General features: G+C 36.5%; 1 protein-coding gene and 1 long non-coding RNA gene across 6 annotated transcripts in view; one reads left to right on the top strand and one right to left on the bottom strand.

Annotated features, from left to right (window-relative positions):
* Nucleotides 1-18,136, top strand: part of LOC124299682 (heterogeneous nuclear ribonucleoprotein L) — an 80,115-nt gene that overhangs the window by 9,285 nt on the left and 52,694 nt on the right. For all 5 annotated transcript variants that reach the window (XR_006907037.1, XR_006907036.1, XM_046752963.1 and 2 more), the window contains exons 2-3: nt 4,418-4,461; nt 4,602-4,671. Coding sequence is in view for 3 of the 5 variants with exons in the window: in XM_046752963.1 (XP_046608919.1) it covers nt 4,418-4,461; nt 4,602-4,671 (114 nt within the window). In the remaining 2 variants the exon portion in view is untranslated. The remainder of the gene's footprint in view (nt 1-4,417; nt 4,462-4,601; nt 4,672-18,136) is intronic.
* On the bottom strand, nt 5,235-6,124 carry LOC124299683 (uncharacterized). Its single transcript, XR_006907038.1, has 3 exons — nt 5,970-6,124; nt 5,711-5,883; nt 5,235-5,563 (listed from the first exon to the last, which is right to left on the bottom strand). It is a non-coding gene; the product is annotated as an uncharacterized LOC124299683 (long non-coding RNA).

Genomic DNA, 18,136 nt, shown 5'->3' with positions numbered 1-18,136 from the left:
CATATATAGAGCATTTCCAGATATCGAACACGGAAACGGTTTTCAGAGTATCGAGGTAAAATGTTGAATTCAGTTGTCGGAGGAAGAGAAGTAGGAGGTTTGGTACATTGGCGAATTTCAACCTCCGGACGGCTCTTTACGGTTTTTAACGTCGCCCGCGGGTAATAAACTCGCCTGTCTCTCTACAGCGGTGTTATATGAGAGCAACGGAACGCGTATTACGTTCTTATATCTATGGGACAGTCCGTGTCAAATCTTACCGGTTTTGATTCTCATCGTTTTTGATTTTGTTAGAACTTTTTTCGTATCATTTCTAAGGCGTCCAATTTAGTTTTTTTTGAATGTTCTTTGTGGAATCGATTCCGAAATGAAGATATACAAATCCTTTCAAAGTTCCATATTTTATTTTTATTTTATTTATTTATTTATTTATTTATTTTATTTATTTTTTTTTTTTTCGAAAAATATTCATCTTATTTCACTCTTTGCTCCGATCGTTTTAAGATTCGTGCCATAATAAATAAATTATCGCAGTTGCGTCTTTTCCTCGTGCTATACGATCTACGGTATAATCTGGGCTCGTTGCCAGTATATATGTACAGTTGGTGAACTTATTCATAACGGAATTTCAAATTACCGATTTACACTTGCTGCTACTGCTGCTGCTGTACCCCGTGTTTCACTTCTTCATGCAAATTACGTCTACGGATTTATTAGACTTGCGTATTATGGTAGAACGTACGCGTGTATCGTACGGTATATTTATCTATACGGTACCTGCGTATAAGGTATATATCTTGAATCTATGTGTATCGGACTGCCTGAAAAAAAGAACTAGTGATTTTTTATTTCGATCGCCCACTTCGTGAAATCATAGTTTTTAAAGTAATATTGAATCTCGTGAAATTAAATCGCGGTGCGATTTTTTTGAGCGGTGCCGCATCGACATTTTTTGTTCGCTGTTTAATTGACATGTAAGAAATTCAATTCTGACGGCCGGAGGGAGATGATAATTTTTTTATGCAATGAACGGATCGATCTCTGTGCGGTAACGTTTGACTACTTTTATGTTTCCTTCAAATCGGCGCGTTGTAAAAGCTTTTCCTTTTCGAAAAATGGATAACGACAAACGCCCAGCTTCTTCGACTGGGCCACAGTAAAATGTTGAATAATATCTGTGAAATACGTTGAATTTATTCAATTTAACCGAACTTGATGTGCCTGTCTGTCGGAAATATGAAATTATCAAAAATTTTAATAAAAACTTTATCGTTTTTCGTGTAGAAGAAAATATTATACTTTGATAAATACTATTTTTACATGGAAGATTTCCATTCGCCACGTTTAGATTCTTTAAAAATCTCCGATATTGATGAAAGATTCCTGACCATGGGTATATACGAACGTTTTTGAAAGGAACAGAAAAAAGTGAGGTAACGGTAAATATCAATAGCTTTGCAAAAAAATATTCATGCATAACTCCTCGGCTATGCGGATAAATTTATATATCCGTTGACAGATTTATTATTACGTACGTATTTATATGTATTATACATATACGTGTGTAATTTAAAACCGTTTCGGCAATTTTCGCTATTAAACGTAGTATTTTTCAAATAACTATATTCGTAAGCATTTTAATAAAAGCATTTAAAAAAAGCATTTAAAATAAAATGAAATAACAGAAAACAATGAAATTATAAACGAATGCTTAATCGATGTTTCGTTTCGAATCGCATCAAAAAAACGATTAAGAGTCTAGTAGAATCGTTTAATTTTACACGGTTGTCAGGTTACCACAACCACTTACAAATATCGAAATAAAACCGATTGGATAATTAATCGTTAATTGACCCCAAATCAACCGTAGAATAACATAGTTGATTGTTCGAAAAATTTCTGAAAAAATCGATGGTCCGGCAATCATCACGATAAGATAGCACAACCAGAGGGGTTATTCACTTGTCGAATTCGTTGACCACTTTGGAAAGCAGACACTTCAATCTTTCTGTGTGCACCCAGCTTTTACCACATTAATGCGCACTCAGGTTACCCGAGTATCCACCTCTCGTTTTTATAATTTTTTTTTTTTTTTGAGTTCGGATGTAAACGGAACCATGCAAAATCGATTTACAAAGTCACGTGAAATCACTCAAAATCACGTGCAAACGTGTGAAAGTGTGTGAAATCACATGGAATCACTTGAAATCGCACGTGTATTCACTTGTTGAACCAGCAAATCACTTTGGAAAGCAGCTACTTTGAAATTCCTTGAAATTAGTTGAAATCGTATGAAACGCTTTGAAATTCCTTGAAATCATCGCAATCGCTTGTTACCCGAACCATGATTGAATATACCTCCTCGGCACAAGCACTAGCGAGATAATTACGAGGGATTGACGGTTGAAAATCTCGAATGAGACTGTAACTTACCGCTAATGATCAGTTGTAATTTTAATTCAGTTGAAACCCAACTTTTCGAAAAATACTTTAGGCTTATTTTACGCCCACTTCACATTAAGATGGCACGCCACTGCTGACTCATGGAATTTATGAAATGCCACAACAATAATAATAATAATAATAATAATACCTATCCCATAACACGTGCTGTGCGTGCATTACACGTCCTCACATGCAACGGTGACCCGAATGGATGCGCGTCGATTGATCGGTTACACGAGGAAGGATTCAGTGTGGGTTTTGAAGAAATAGAAGGGATGATTATATTTATCGCACACGCTAGAGCGATAAGAACAGGCTATTAATTTTTCACCGGTAGCTAGAAAACTGGAATACGGGAGCAGCATCGACGGCTACAGAATGTGGATGTGGATGGAAGGAAGGAAGGAAGGAAGGAAGGGGGAATGAAGAGAGGCACGCTTTGGAGGTTCCATTGAAGTGTCTTCTCAGTTTCTCTCGTGGTTAGCCACGTGGTTGGCTCACCGCCAATTTCCTCCTCGATCCGTCTCTCTTTCTTTCTATCTTTCCATCTTTCTACCCTTTTCTTTTTCTATATTTCTCTATTTCCGTCTCTATGCATGCGTGTATCTACTCGCCAGGTTGCTATATTATTATATACCTACATTCGCACACGCGTAATAAATCATCAACACGCTTCTTCCATATCACGTGCGTATCGCAGCCTGATATTGTTTCATACGCTGAATCAATTTCTTTGAATCGACGACGTTTCATTGATATTCGCGACGTAAAACTGTGGCGATACGCGATCAGGGGGTATGGAGAAAGATGGAATGCAGAAAAGAGAACGATAACCTTTTGGTACGCTGTGAAGAATTGGAAATTTATTATTCAGAGTTGCAGGTGTTAATTACGTGACCTGAAGCAGACATTTGCTGGATCATTGTACCGCTAGACAACTGTATACTTGGTACATGCACTCGACTATTTCTTCTATTATACGTGCAAACTTGTGTAACAACGACATTTGGATTATCGTGGTTGTCCTCCGTTCACTGTTTCTGCATTTTAGAGAACGCAAGAAGAAACTTAAATGCAGAATAATGTGGGAAAAACGGCTGTTGGCGACAACACACGGAGAGAGCTTTTATTTTTTTAAATGATGTTCAAACATCGTTGCAATAATATAGAGGAAAATTTGATACCAGCAACTCTATTTTTGTCTAATTATAGTTGTCAATACTACATTCTATGGTAATTGCAACATCGACTTGTTGTGGAGGCTCTTGAAATCAGTTGTCTGTTTTAACCAGCATCAAATATACAGCTACAAAACAACTTTTATTATCACTGTGTACCCAGAATTGTATATTTTTAGTTAATGCTGAATAATGAATAAAGTTGTCGACTGGATGGGGTAACCTTAACTAAATATTTCATAAGTAGAGTGCATCTAACGTATTCTTTACATCCGTTAATACGGTACACAGCTATGCATATTATAATAAAAAAAGGAAAATAACGTGTCCTTTCATCTTCTGCTTTCGCAACGTTAATATTAAACGCATAATTTGGAACTATCTTACCGGTGCAGGAATTCTCTAGTCTTGTTAAGCCAGCCGTCGCAAAAGTTTGTTCTACGTACCTATCCTCTATATCTTCTTCTCGGCAAAATGCCGCCGCCCGACACTTTGCCATTCTTCTTTTTCACGGTTGTACATTATACGAAAAGTTTTACACCATATTGCGAAAAAGTTTTCCACCGTGCGTATGCATAGGGTGAACAATTACACGAGGAGCAAAAATATTTGACAAGTACTCACGTTACACGGTGTATTGTTACGCATATATTTCAAGTATTCCTTTTTTTACAGGAAGAAATCCCTTTGGTTCAAATCCATCTTTCGTTTGTAATTCTAACGTATACTTAACATCGACTCGTGTTTCGTTATGCTTACACATTCTCATGGTTGTTTTTCTTTTCGCATTTCAGAATCACGAGTACGGAGGTTACGGAGATGAGCCACGAAGAAAGAGGTACTATCCGATTTTACATTATCCACGAAGCTCATACTGTTACATTGTTACATCAATTTCGAATGTATTTGAAAATTGACGCAGCTGGAGCGTGATAGCGAATGATTTCTAATGATCTTCATTTCATTTTGGTTCTACAGGGAGGACAATAACAAGCCCAACCACGTCCTGCTGTTCACAGTAATCAACCCCGTCTATCCAATTACGGTGGTAAGTCAAAATTTATACCCATTTTTTCCGTATTTCGTAGATCTAAGACAATTGTACGACACTCGAGACGAACTGCGAATGCGCCAATTTTTGAGTCTACGAAAATAGGAGGATCGAATCCCTCATAGTCGATCAATAACGAGTTCCTTAAACTTGTGAAAATTTTCTGTATCGGATGATCAAAAACGAAATGAAAACAATGTTATTACCGATTATCGAATGCTGATCGTAATTGATGAATTGATTTTCTCTCGGTGAACCTTTGTGGGGAAAAAAAACAAGATAGATGAAAGAATGATGAGTTTTTATACGTAGTTTAAACTGGTACGACAAGCCTGATAAGATGCAACAATAACGAACAAAGAATATGTCGATTACGATAACCATCAATCCGAGTAATTCTCGACTAACAAAAAGGGGGGATGTGATCTACCACATTTAGAAGCCAGCAGCAGTGATGTCGAGTGACTTGCAGTCTTCGTCTCGTTTCGATGTCTATCTTTGCTTCTTCGGTGTAAATGGGAACGGTAGAATTCTTAGACCCAGTATTATTGGGAACAAGACAGTAAAGTCCGTCAACCAAGGCACGCAATTCATCATCAACTCCTCAACAAAAAGAGAGATTGAAAAAAAATGGAGAGCTGCATTTATTTTTACCTTCTGTAACAATGTAGCACGCTCGTCGATATTCATCATTGATGGTGTCTCTTGTTTGGCTTTTCATGTACACGTAACAATAGGCTCGTTTTATGCATCGCCATTACCCTGTTATTTCTACGAATTCACGTTCAACAAAGCATCGGCGAAACACATCCATATTCCATTCTTATAAACGGGTCACGATTTTCATCATCAATTCATCGTTCGATGTATGTAGTTGATTGGGTGTGACCTGAAATCAAAATTTTCTCTCCTTTTGTAAATACTTATTCCATTTTCAACCTGACGAATTCCAATATCGAATTTTCTTTCATTATCATCAAGAACTCGTCGTTGATTAAACTTGTCGATTTAACCGTTCAGTTACACCTGGTCCTACAAATTATTTACCCATCCGCAATTGGGGTCTTAGCATGCGTCTTATTGCCTCTAAGAAAATGTCGGGAAATATTTTATTGAGGTTGTTAATTTGCTTCAAGTTCATTTTTTATTTTACCACGTTCATTCACCGTTTACTTTGAAAGTGGTAAAGGCATTGCAAACTAGGTGCAGCTGCAGGATAATATAAATTTAACCACGAGATATATCGGCTGCTGTATAGGATTACGTTCGCACCATTTTCAGATAGCTACGCTTACTTGTTTTTGTTTGTTGTGTAGAGAGAGCTGCAGGTTCGCCGAAGTAGTAAATAAAACGACGTCGTATACAGTTTCCGCCGTCCGAGAAAGCAGCCTTTCCTACTTGGTACAACCGATTCTCACCACGCAGCCCGAAGTTCGCTTTTCTACCTTTATCCACTACCGCGTTACGACTGGTACACCTAGTGAACATATATATACCTTCTCTGCGCACAACCGGAAACAACTTTTTAATTGCATAACTTATCGTCGAGGCTGATTGGAACAGCAATTATGAGCACAATAGTAGTTCGTTTCGCTAAACTTTGACCGTTAAAAGCTTTTAATGAAGATCGATAATCAAGCATTTGTTCGTATGAAATGTTTTGTAATGTATAGGGTTGGGTAGAAACAAACGAATATTCCAAAATAAAATTCTCCTACAATCCGCGAGACTAATACTTGTGATTCAGTAGGTAATATAAATAACGACGTGACAGTTTAACCCTTTAAGTCACACATTATTGCGCCGAGTCAACTTTTATAACGCGATAGTATTTGGTCGCTTTTTGGGGACGCTGATTGCGAATCCGAAGTCAGATTTCGAAAGTTGAAAATGTCGGATCCAATATGGCGGACAAAAAATTCCAACTTGATTGAATACGGTCAAAAAATTTTATGCAGGGGTTTTCTGGGTAGCTGATCGGATTTCCTACATTGAACTTTCGTAATCTGATTTCAGATTTGTGAAAAAAAATCGTAAAGAAACATATCGAAAAATTCTCTTAATGTACAAAAAATGCTTGCCACTATGACTGAAAGGGTTAAAAAACGGTACTCAAGTTTCTGTCGGAGCGTCGTGAAAATCGGTACAACAGTTTTTAGGATCATCGATAATGAACAAGCTACTGCAGTGTCGAAAGCTCTGCAGTTTGAACGCGATAGTGTAGAACGTACTACTACGTATCAAAGAACATACCGTTCACCGTAAAACGGATCATTGACAAAGCTAGAAGTTTTCCGCTGTGGTGAATTTGAATTTTTTTTTTTTTTTTTTTTTTTTCACGTCACCTTTTTGGGCAGCCAATAATAGCCCTGCTGAGCTGCCGCCGGCGCTCTGTTGGTACTAAAATTTATTTAGCGATCGAGAGATATACATACGCATGTATTTTCCTCACTCCGCATTGCTCCGCGGTCAACAGACGGGTTACAATGGCTCTTCTGGGTCTCTCGCGTGTTCCATCCTATTCTTCCTTCCATTCTTCTTTTTTAACTCTGTTTTTTTTTTCATGTTTAATTTTTTTATTTCAACACCCCGGGTTATACTCATCGCCTACCGTACCGTTCAACACGCCATTTCATTTCATTCGTGCGGCAAGAGACGAGCGGTTCGATGGTTGGTCGGACGCTTTACCGAGTGTTGCACTAATTAAGAGATTCTTGTTAAGGAGAAGGAGGAGACGACGAGGCGAAACATTCTCTTTCTATATTTATACATTTACATTCATGTACACGCGTGTAACGTCGTCGACTCATTACAAAATGACCAATTATCTATTTTCGTTGAATTTAGCTCCCTTCGCGACGTGTGTAAATAACGAGCTGCCGCAGCGTCCGTATATCATGTAACAAATGCGTTATATTGTTTGTAATTATCTTGACGAGTTTTAATATTATCGTACTCGTAGATACTTAAAATACTCAATCGGCGTCAAACGTGATTAATATTATAAATGAGGAGGTTCAATTGCTATCGAATCTCAGGCGTCTATGTAACTTGAATTTTGTTTTTTCTCACAGCGGGTATTTAGTAACGTGTTGCAGAATTTTTCTTTCAAATATACTTCAGTGAACGGTGCTAATAGTCATAAATTATTATCCTTATTTCAACGTATTATTTATTCGAGGAACTGTATTTTCACGATTTGTATTGTATAATTGTTTCAACACGGTGATGGACGACGTGTAATTTTTACAAGTTACTGTATGTAAGTTTCGTTTTATTGGTTCTGGCGAGAATTCTCGAGGTTTTCAACCGATGCGCGAGCAATTCTTATTCTGTGAGTCATTTTACTCATTTTATATATATATATGTATTTAAATATAAATTACACATACATACTTATACCTATATGGATGTATGTGTGGGGACAGATGTAAGTATGTAAAAAGATATTTGGCAACTCACCTCGAGTTGCACTGATTCATGCGTCAGGAAAAATATGTTCCAAGTGATTGAGTCATATAACCGCGTGCCAAACGTACATGGCAGTGTACTTTTGAAAAAATCTCTGAGTAAAAAAATCTGACGATAAAAATGATAGTTTACTAACGACGAGATTCTTCGATCAATACGATATGACTTTGCATTGAGATGAAAAATTGTTTTCATTTTTCACTCCGATCATGCTGACAATGAGAGAGAAAAAGTTTGGAATGCGATGACGTTACCAATTCCATTAATCATTAGGGGGGGGGTTTCCAAATTCCAGAAGGGAAAAGTTCCGATAGCGCTCAATTCAGAATTTTTTGGTAGCGAAACTTAAAGTAAAGATATCGAACTTTGACGAAACTTCATGGTTTCAATTGGTCCGAAACCAGACGCTCAAAATGAGAAAGTTTAAAAATCTGAAACATGGAATTTCCAAATGATCGATGTTTTCACTTCTATGAATTTCTGGCTTGGAGAAATTTAACCACTTTGATCTTTAATTGTTTTAGATTTTTTTATATTTTTACGTTCGAAATCTTGGTCATTCTGATTTTCGATTTTTCTTTAACCCACTCGTTGAATAAACTACGCTGTGCGAGTATATTTTAATTTTCGAAATTTCACTCTATCGAAACTTTATTTTTCAGAACTTTGCCCTATCGGAACTTTACTTCTAGGAACTTTGCTCTATCGTAACTTTGAGCCGGAGGGTTCCCGACCATTCGAAACAACTTTGTTACCCAATAAATAATTCGGAGTTGGGCGCATTCCGAACTTCAACCTACCCCATAAAGAAATACGAACACCTTATCACACTGTATCGCCATTGTTGAATTAAGGCACGACGGGCATCTTTTTTTTACTTTCTTATAACAATTATCCAGCAGAGAAAGTGTAAGTAGCGATACCTTGTAGAGATCGCACATAAATTCTATCTCATTGGCTATCGTATTGTCGTGTTCTTAAAATCTAGATAAAATGTATAGTTGTACTTTCTAATCGTGAAAACGTGTGTGTACGTGAACTTCTTTTCGCTCTCACCCTTTCTCCAGCATCTTTGTGTTTCTATTATACAAGCATTCATGCCGTCCGCATGAACAGCGCAACAAAACTTTGATGTTAGTATAATTCGGATGGTTTTATCAACATAAAAAAGTGAAACAGTATCGTTGCAATGTAGTATGTATCAATTATTATGAACCCTGAAACATTAATCATACCTACAAATCTTGCCGTCTTGCACACTGCCGTGGTCAGGAATCGGAAGAATCGCAATAATCGCAAGCATTAAATTTTCGCAACAGTTACAAGAAAATATAGCAACAGTGATCGTAATGAGAAAGAATAGCAACGGATCCTAGACTTTGTGATAATAGCTAGAAAACTAATTTTCATTTTGTACCTCGAAGTATATTTTACGATTGTGGTAAAAAATGAAAATAGTTAAGGATTGAGCGGTAACCGGAACTAAAAATTTCTCTGAGTCTATCCGCAAGACTCTGCAATAAGTATTTGCACGTTTAGTCATAAACTATTTGGTAATACGGCAGCATGGCAAAGCAGAAGCCGAAGAAGAAAAGCCGCTGCAAGTCGCGCAAGACGTCAAGCATCTGTCGCTTGCACGTTAAATTCGTTGGTAGGGTACATAGTTTATATATATATATGTATGTATGCATGTATGCATACGTGTACACACACTATCATTTCTCGTCTCTGCAGCCATACACGCTTATTTATATTCGTCCGTGTACGTACGTACGTAGGCATGTGTGTACCTACGCACTTGAAGAAGAGGATGCCTCGCAAGTTATTAGTATACGCGAACGGGGCATCATTACGTAACCATATGAGTAGAATTCGAGACAGAGAACAGTTGGTCCGTGTCGCACTCTCCTGCTTCTCGTATCTAACGGCTTAGCGCAAATTCATCTATCGGCTGTGATTTCGTTCTCCGTGATGATATGAGACGTGGTTAAAATGTCATGAGACACAAGTGTATTGTGATGTACGTTATACTTGTGGAAAACGTACGATGGCCTGGTTAACTTAAATAAATAAACGACCGTTTATTGGGATGTAAGGTCAATGGTTTCAATTCATTGATATTGATTTTTACTAATTTTCAATCGCTCTTCTTTTGCCGTAGTTATACTTTCTCCGGTAAAAAGTGTTGAGGAATTATTTTATTTGACGTTAGTCGAGTTTGCCGAAGGCTTGCAAAAATTCAGCCTACTCGAGGAATTGTGGGTAAAAATTTGGTTAAATCGGGTATAAGGTTAATAAAATTTTTGCAACAACGAATCGTCCAACAGTTGAACTGTTCTTTTCGAATTAGTTTGAAGATCTGGAATTCCCAATTAACGATGCAAATATATTTTCTATCAATTTTATTATAAATAATAGTTTTCCAGCGTTTTCTTTTTTTCTTACCCTATACTGATCGCCCTACACATTTTATCACTGTGACTAATTTCTGAAAACCTTCTCACATGCGAATTCGGTAAAATTCCCATTCAGACAAAAAAAAATAAGTATTATTAAAAATATAATAGGTCGAAGAAAGAAGAATCGCACTTTGAAAATGACTTAGAATTGAAACGAGAAACGGTAAATTTTACGATAATAATAATAATAATAATGATCTGAAAAAAATTCCAGACTAGGTGGCCCATTTTATGGCAAACTACACGTTTTATTCAACAAATTGGAAAAATATATATCCCATGACGGTCGATGTGAAAGCTAAGCCAGCAGCCGACACAGAAAACTCGGAATTCACGCATATATTTATACAGGTGTTTTGTTTGTAGGTTATATAAGGTAGAATACCATGTCAATGAGTGACGAAGTATTAATCTTTATCTAACTGACGAACAGACGTGTTGTAAATCGGGTCGTTTACTTAGACAGCCTGAATATAAACATACGTAATTTATGTCGAAGGAAGAGATTTTATTTTTTGTATTTCTCACGTTCATGTTTTGTCCCGTTCTTTTTCCGTTTCTTTTAACATTTTTTCGTCGCTCAAATGTGACGTCCAGCTGCGATGGTGCATCCTTTGCCGCTGCACAAGACCGAAGGAAAGTACATAGGTATAGGTATACAAGAGTACATACAGTCGCACCGGTTTAATAGGTCCACTTTTCATCCGGCGCTTTGTTATATTTATATCTTTAACTAGAAGAGCCCAAGCTAGTACCATATATTAAAAATACACCAGCCAGTACGTGAAACGTACGTTCAACCCTCTCCTCTCTTCACACCCCCCTTTCACGCACTAGTTGCTGTCGCTCTCTCTCTCTCTTTATTCTCCTTCTTTCTCTTTCGCTCGTTAGACGCAAGCATCTAAGTGTTACAACGTCGTACTCGTACGATTGTTGCATGGTTGTGTATTTGTGCGTTTTTTTTTTTTTTTTTAACACCAAACTGAAATTTGCCGCATACATTTTGATGCATCCATTTAAGCACATATGTGGAAATTATTTTGATTTTATATGTAGAGCTGTCGCCAACAAGTTCCGGTAGCTTTTTATGGCGAAAGTTTCGATCTGGCTGGAATTTGGACAGGTCATAATGTTGGTACAGCAATATTCATTGATGTCTCAATCTTACGGCAAACTTGTCTACGGTTCGAAATAAAATCCGAGTTAGATTCTATACGAATTATGTGATAAGGACTGACGATACAGCCGGTGTGAGAGGATGGGAGTCACTATCGCATTATTCCGTTTAAACTGAATGAAGAAGAAAAAGTAGAATTTAATAACCATTAGAATCAATGAAAACAAACCGAATAAAAAAATTAAATAGGACAAATTGTTTATAACGAAGCCTGAAAGTCTTTTATCCCCTCATTTTTAATTTTTATTTATTTATTTATTTTTTTTTTTGCTCGTAACTTTTTTCTTAATAATATTAGCGGAAAAAGTTGCGAATAAAAGTTATGGATAACTGTGTCAGGTAAAAAAAGCTCTGTAAAATTTTTGTATCGGCCTCACGGTTACAGAGATGAATTTAAAGAAAACTAATTACGCTCTTAATTTTAAGATGGCGGTGGTTTCATGCCACTTACAGTCCCAGAAACTGAGTCTTACACTCATGGCCAGACCCCGTACGAAATGGAAAGAAAACGCATTCTACCCAAAACGCACCGTTATTCACTATTTTACCGTACTAGTACGTTATAATGTATTTCACGTACTGAAAAATGTAAACTTTTTACGTAAATAACGCCTGAGGTCATATTTATTTGACCATAGGAAGTGCCAGAGATTCGAAGACAAAGGTCCAATTCAAAAATGCGATAAAATTGATCAAAGTGTCTGGTAATCGGTAAAACTTAATTAACTCAAAATTGGAGGCCTTTCATGCTCGGCGCACACTACGACATATGTAAACTATAGGATGATATAAACGTTAACCATAATAGATTACGTCGAGGAATGTAAAACGTCTGTTTTTCTCACCGAAAACTGTAAATCATCTATTTTATCTTGATTTGATCGTGAATATAAAAATTATCAATTTCGTTTTATCAAATGATGTGCAATGTTCGACTGTAACTAAACTTGGCAATTTATACCTGATGTATAAAGGCACTTTTTGAAATACAGTCTTAGGTTATTTGGACTTTACTCTGTCATGTGTTTGCTTATAACTCACAGTCAATGAATATTAGTAAATTTCACATTGATCGTGCGATGAATAAATTTTATAATTATTTGAAGAGGATTACATTTCTTAAATACGGTATTGAATAACGTAATTAACGATAGAAATATTTAATTGAATCAATAAAAATCGCAATACCGTTGATTAATATAAATTTATATTATACCCTTGATTCAATTCAGTTTAAAAGTAATTTGAACCAAAGCAACGTTTATATTTCTGGCTATTGCTAGCGTGCATGAGGTCAGTCTTACAATTAGCTGCAATATATATACGAACCAAGCAAATGAAATTACTTGTTCTTACGCGTTGTGGTATTTTTTTAATTTCGTGTCGGTGTAACTTATTCTTATGTAACATATATTAAAGATCACAAATCTCACTGTTACTCTACCAACCGTGAGCACTACGTAGATATGTATAGTTACGTACGTGATTTAAAAAGAAAGACTTCATATCACGCACGCTCAGCGTCGAAAGTTTGATCGTAAAAAAGAGTCTTCAGCTCACGTCAGTAACGATTATGAGAAGCTGTCGGTGTAAGAACCGGTTACACGTATAGTTAGTTGCCAACCTATACCACAGGAAATTTGAGGAAGAAATAATAATAAAAAAAAAAAAGACATTGGCCTTGGCCTTGCTGCGAAAAAGTTACGTACGAATATACCGATCACGAGGATTAATATATGTATACCCATGTAGGCTGAAGAGTTTCTCGCAAATTATCATGTAACTGCTCGTACGATTCACTCGCCATTTCGGCTTTTCAATATCCACGTTAATATGACGAAATTATAATAGAGGTTGGTGCGAAAAGTTTTGTTATTATTTCTGCTTTATTTCGTTTTTTTTCCCGCAAAGACCTGCAAAAATAATTCGGTATATTCCGTAAAGTATTTATTGAACGATTTCTTTCCTTTTTTTCCATTTCTTTCTTACCGTTTGGTAGTGACAGTTGAGAGAACGATTTATTTATATATATATATATGGGTATATATGTGTAAATGTAAAGCAGAATCGGCGGGAATGAGAAAGGTGCAGAAAATCGTAACAAATTCTATTCCGTGATCAAGTTTTTTTTTTTTCTTTCTTATCCATAACGTATAAGCCTGCATGATACATGCGCGAATATAACTGTACCCAATGCGGTAATTCAGTGCGGTGAATGGATGGTATAACCAACTAGCCGCAGTCCCGATGCATATCGAATTGCTTGTGGGCGATATATCGCGTGTTGTAAAGATAATCGAAAGTGGAAGCTGATCATTAAATATAGTTAATTTATTTCTCAACGTAACGCGCGTCTTATATAAACATATTTGTAACCTGGGCTACATAACGATGTCGCGTGCATACAGGTATAAATATCTATAATCTACATAGGTATATATTTATTAGGGTGTCCCTTATTTAGGGTATCAACGAATTTTTTCGACCCCCCGCCCCCAAATCAATTTCAAATGTTTCATAAATAATTGCCTCGTTTTTTCAGATTCTTACCTCGTCTCGAACACGTGTTTCGGACACATTCTCTGTATATGTATATTGTTATTGTAAGAATAATAATGTTCATAGTGGGCATTAGTGCTGCTGTTTGAGAAAAAATTCACATCATCGTATCAGGCAATCTACACGGATCGTACACTACGGAAATCTTTTTTTTTTCTTCTTTTTCTTTTTTAAAGGTAGAACAATTTGTTTAGATTTTCTGGTACAATCATGTGAATTTTTTCTCAGATAGTAGCACTAATTCCCACTAAAACCATGCAGTTACGGATTTTGTTTTGTTGTTTGTTGGTGGCACGTGTTCGAGATGAAGTAAAAATTTGAAAAAATGAGGCAAGTGTTTTTTTTAATTATTTGAAGTTGGGGGCGTCAGCACCCTAAATACGGGACACCTCAATATACACACATATATCTTTCATGTGCGTGTATTACGTATAAATAAACAACTTAAGGCAATGAAGTTGAGGATGAATGAGCCGCACTCACTTTAGCAAGAGTTAGGAATATGGGAAAAACCATTCAAAAAATTGTCAGTAGTGTTATTTGTGTCTACGATAGTAAACACCAATACTATCATAATAGAAATGAATCTGAGGAAATTTGAATAGAACAAGCTAAGAAATATGTGAATAATTTGAGACAAGGTTTTATAGTTAGAAAGGTCAAAATAATTCAAACTTGGTATTTTCGATCCCGCTCCAATGTTTTTTGATTCATTTTGCTCGCTGGCGAGATATCCATAAAGAATGCGTGAAAAACCTTTAAGAAAAATCCTATTACTACGGCATATTCACAACACGGAAATGGAATTTTCGACGAACATTTGTTGCATATCGTATAAAAATGTATTTTTAAACCACTTTGGAGATAATTGTTTATCAAAAATGATCACGTACCTAAATTATGGTGATTTCTGTTTGGTGAACACAATAAGGCGAAATATACTGGAATCTGATCGACTACGTAAAAGTTGAATTATAAAACCTTTTTTCGAATTCTTGACGGGTATCTCATTAACAACGTTTTCCGAATTTCCTCACATTCAATTTTGTTACGTAGTACAGGTGTGTTGTTTCATTCGCGTTCGTCATCAGTGGCGCTGATAACACGTAACACTGCTGGAGATTTTTTAAACGTTTAGAGTCTAACTTATGATTGAGACGGTGCGTCTGTTGTTCATCCTTAAAATATACACGATTCTTGGCTACATGTTCCCGACCTGGGACAATCTGAACCGCCGGTTACATAACATAAATATAGAAAATCGTTTATGGGCATTTGAATAACGTATGTAACAAATATATGCACACACATATGCTTGTTTCTAATCACGCTGGCGGTTTTAAGTGCTATTTTATGCTTAATCCAGTGGCATGCGAGCCGATCGTCGAGTCCGTTTGAGTCTAGTTCGCTCGAGGAGAGTGGAGACTAAGCTACCGTTCTGTCATCCGCATTCCTGCTCTGTGTATGCATACCGTATGTATAGAATGTACACTTGGCCGCAGTGATTCTGAGACGGATAATTTTTTCAACGATTTGGTTACGTTGGCAATGCATAATCAACCCGTAGCGCCACCGCCGGCTGGCCGCGAAACAGGTTAAATCTTTCTCAACGTAACATAACCTGTTACCGTCGAATCTTATCAAGAAATACAAAATTCCAGGCTCAATCTTTGTAAACGTAACATAATCCACGACCGTCGAATCTAACTTAAAAATGCGAAATTCAACGGTCACGAATTTATGTTACGTTTACAAAGTTTGAGTATGTTTCACGGCAGGCCGGCTGTGGCGCTCCGGTCTGATTCTGCATTGCCAACGTAACCAATTATTCAAAAAACTTAACCATCTCAGAATTGTTGCAAAGATGATTGTGGAACAGGATTTCTTTCGGGACACAGTTTAACGTTTATAATGTATTTGTTAGTATATAACAAGAAACGGAACTTCGTACAATTAACATAGCGTCTATTTAGCTTCACCGATGCCGTCTGTTACAGCAAGATTGCGTTGAATATAAAAAACGAAGAAGACCATGGAATAACAAATGTCTAGAGGATCAACGCAGTCTACATCCTAAGTCTATCTTTTTAGTTAGCCTCTCTCTGATTGGCTTATTATATTTCGATCAGGAATCACTGTGGCGAAGTGTATAACGTACATTGGCCTGTTTATGTACGCCGTGTTAGTATATACTTATACAGATAAATGTACTCGTACTTCTGTGTGTGACTTGCGAAAAGAAAAATAGGCAAGCCACTACCGCCGTGGTTGCGGTAAATAAATTAATGTATTCCTTGGCCGAGCCTCTCGTATATATATATACATATATAATAAGAGAGAAGCAACTACTAGCGCAGAACTCCAGATGCGTCGACCGGTACGAGGATGCTGCTTGCCGTGCAGATAAATCACAAACACGTCGAGAAAGATAGATGGATAGATGCTGTGCAAGGGTAGAGTGTCTTGAAAAATAGAGAAAGAGTGTGTGTGTGTATGTGTGGGTGGTTTTTTATATGGGAGATTCGCGGCGACTGTTCGTTCTAGTTTATTACTCATTTTTTGATTCTTGTACTCTTTTTTCTTTTTTCTTTCTTTTAGCTTTAGTTTTTCTTCTTCTTTTGCTTCGACAAAACCGCAAACTACATATCAATGGTCTATGTATTGTAACCGCAGGAAAACTCAAGACCCTTGAACAGCTCTAGTGTTGATGGATTTCTAGTAGGAAAAGATTTTCTTTTCACCTTTTTTCACGATTTCTTATCACAAAATCGCAAATGATTTCAGTACGGAACTGAATTTATTTACGTTCGGATTCAACTCTGCGGAATATACTTTGTTCCTGGTTTTATTTGAATGATTTTAGTTCTTTCCGTGTTTAACTTTTCGCGTAAATCAAAAGTTATCATCATAATTCGCGTCGGGATCTTTTACAATGAGAATTAACTATACGGTCGATTTATTGCATCTTTCTTTGAGGTATTATTTGATAATTAATCGAATTTATCATCATCTTTTTGTAGGTATATTATACCATTATCCATAGGTACTTGCGAATTTAGGTATGTGTGTGCGTGTGTGTGTGTGTGTACCTAAATTCGCAAAAGTATACATATATATTACAGAATACGTATACATATTACGTAGACTTATACATCGTGTTAATTAAAACAGTATATATGCGAGCCGGTGATTCCCGTTTCATCAATTCACACCGATCACCTTCACTTCTCATTTCTATCGCGTAAGATCTTTGAAATTGAACGAATCTTGAGATTAATTACAAGTTAGTTGAAGTCTCGGTCGTAATCATTACTTGTGATTACTTTCTATCAAGAAATAATAGAATCATGTAATTTTGGTCAATGAATCTTCTATTATGAAATCCGTAGTACCAATGTATAATATATTGTATTCTCTATCAATACGATCGCGATTTCTTCCGAAATATCATTTAAATGGGAAAACGTTATATCGTAGTTGTCGGGCAACTCTTGGGCTTAAGCTTAATTTCAGCAATACTTTTTGAGGATGTTTTTTAGGGGAAAAACTATTTTTCAGACCTTGTTCTAGAAATGAAAGAAATATGTCTAATGTGTATAATTACACGTGTCCTAAGTGGAATTATATATATATATATATATGTATATATAAATAATGTAACGAGGAGCTGAGCAAGGGAGAAAATTTCTGTAGCGAGTGATAAACGGCTACCAATTCGGTTGTCACAACATCAACGACGCTGCAATGCCGTTGCTGCACCGCTGCATCTTCTCGTATCCGTGCACGGAAATAATCC

This window comes from Neodiprion virginianus, chromosome 3 (genome assembly GCF_021901495.1).
Source record: "Neodiprion virginianus isolate iyNeoVirg1 chromosome 3, iyNeoVirg1.1, whole genome shotgun sequence".
NCBI classification, from domain to species: Eukaryota; Metazoa; Arthropoda; class Insecta; order Hymenoptera; family Diprionidae; genus Neodiprion; species Neodiprion virginianus.
The sequence above is the reverse complement of the archived record's forward strand: the minus strand, read 5'-3'. Positions and strand labels throughout refer to the sequence as shown.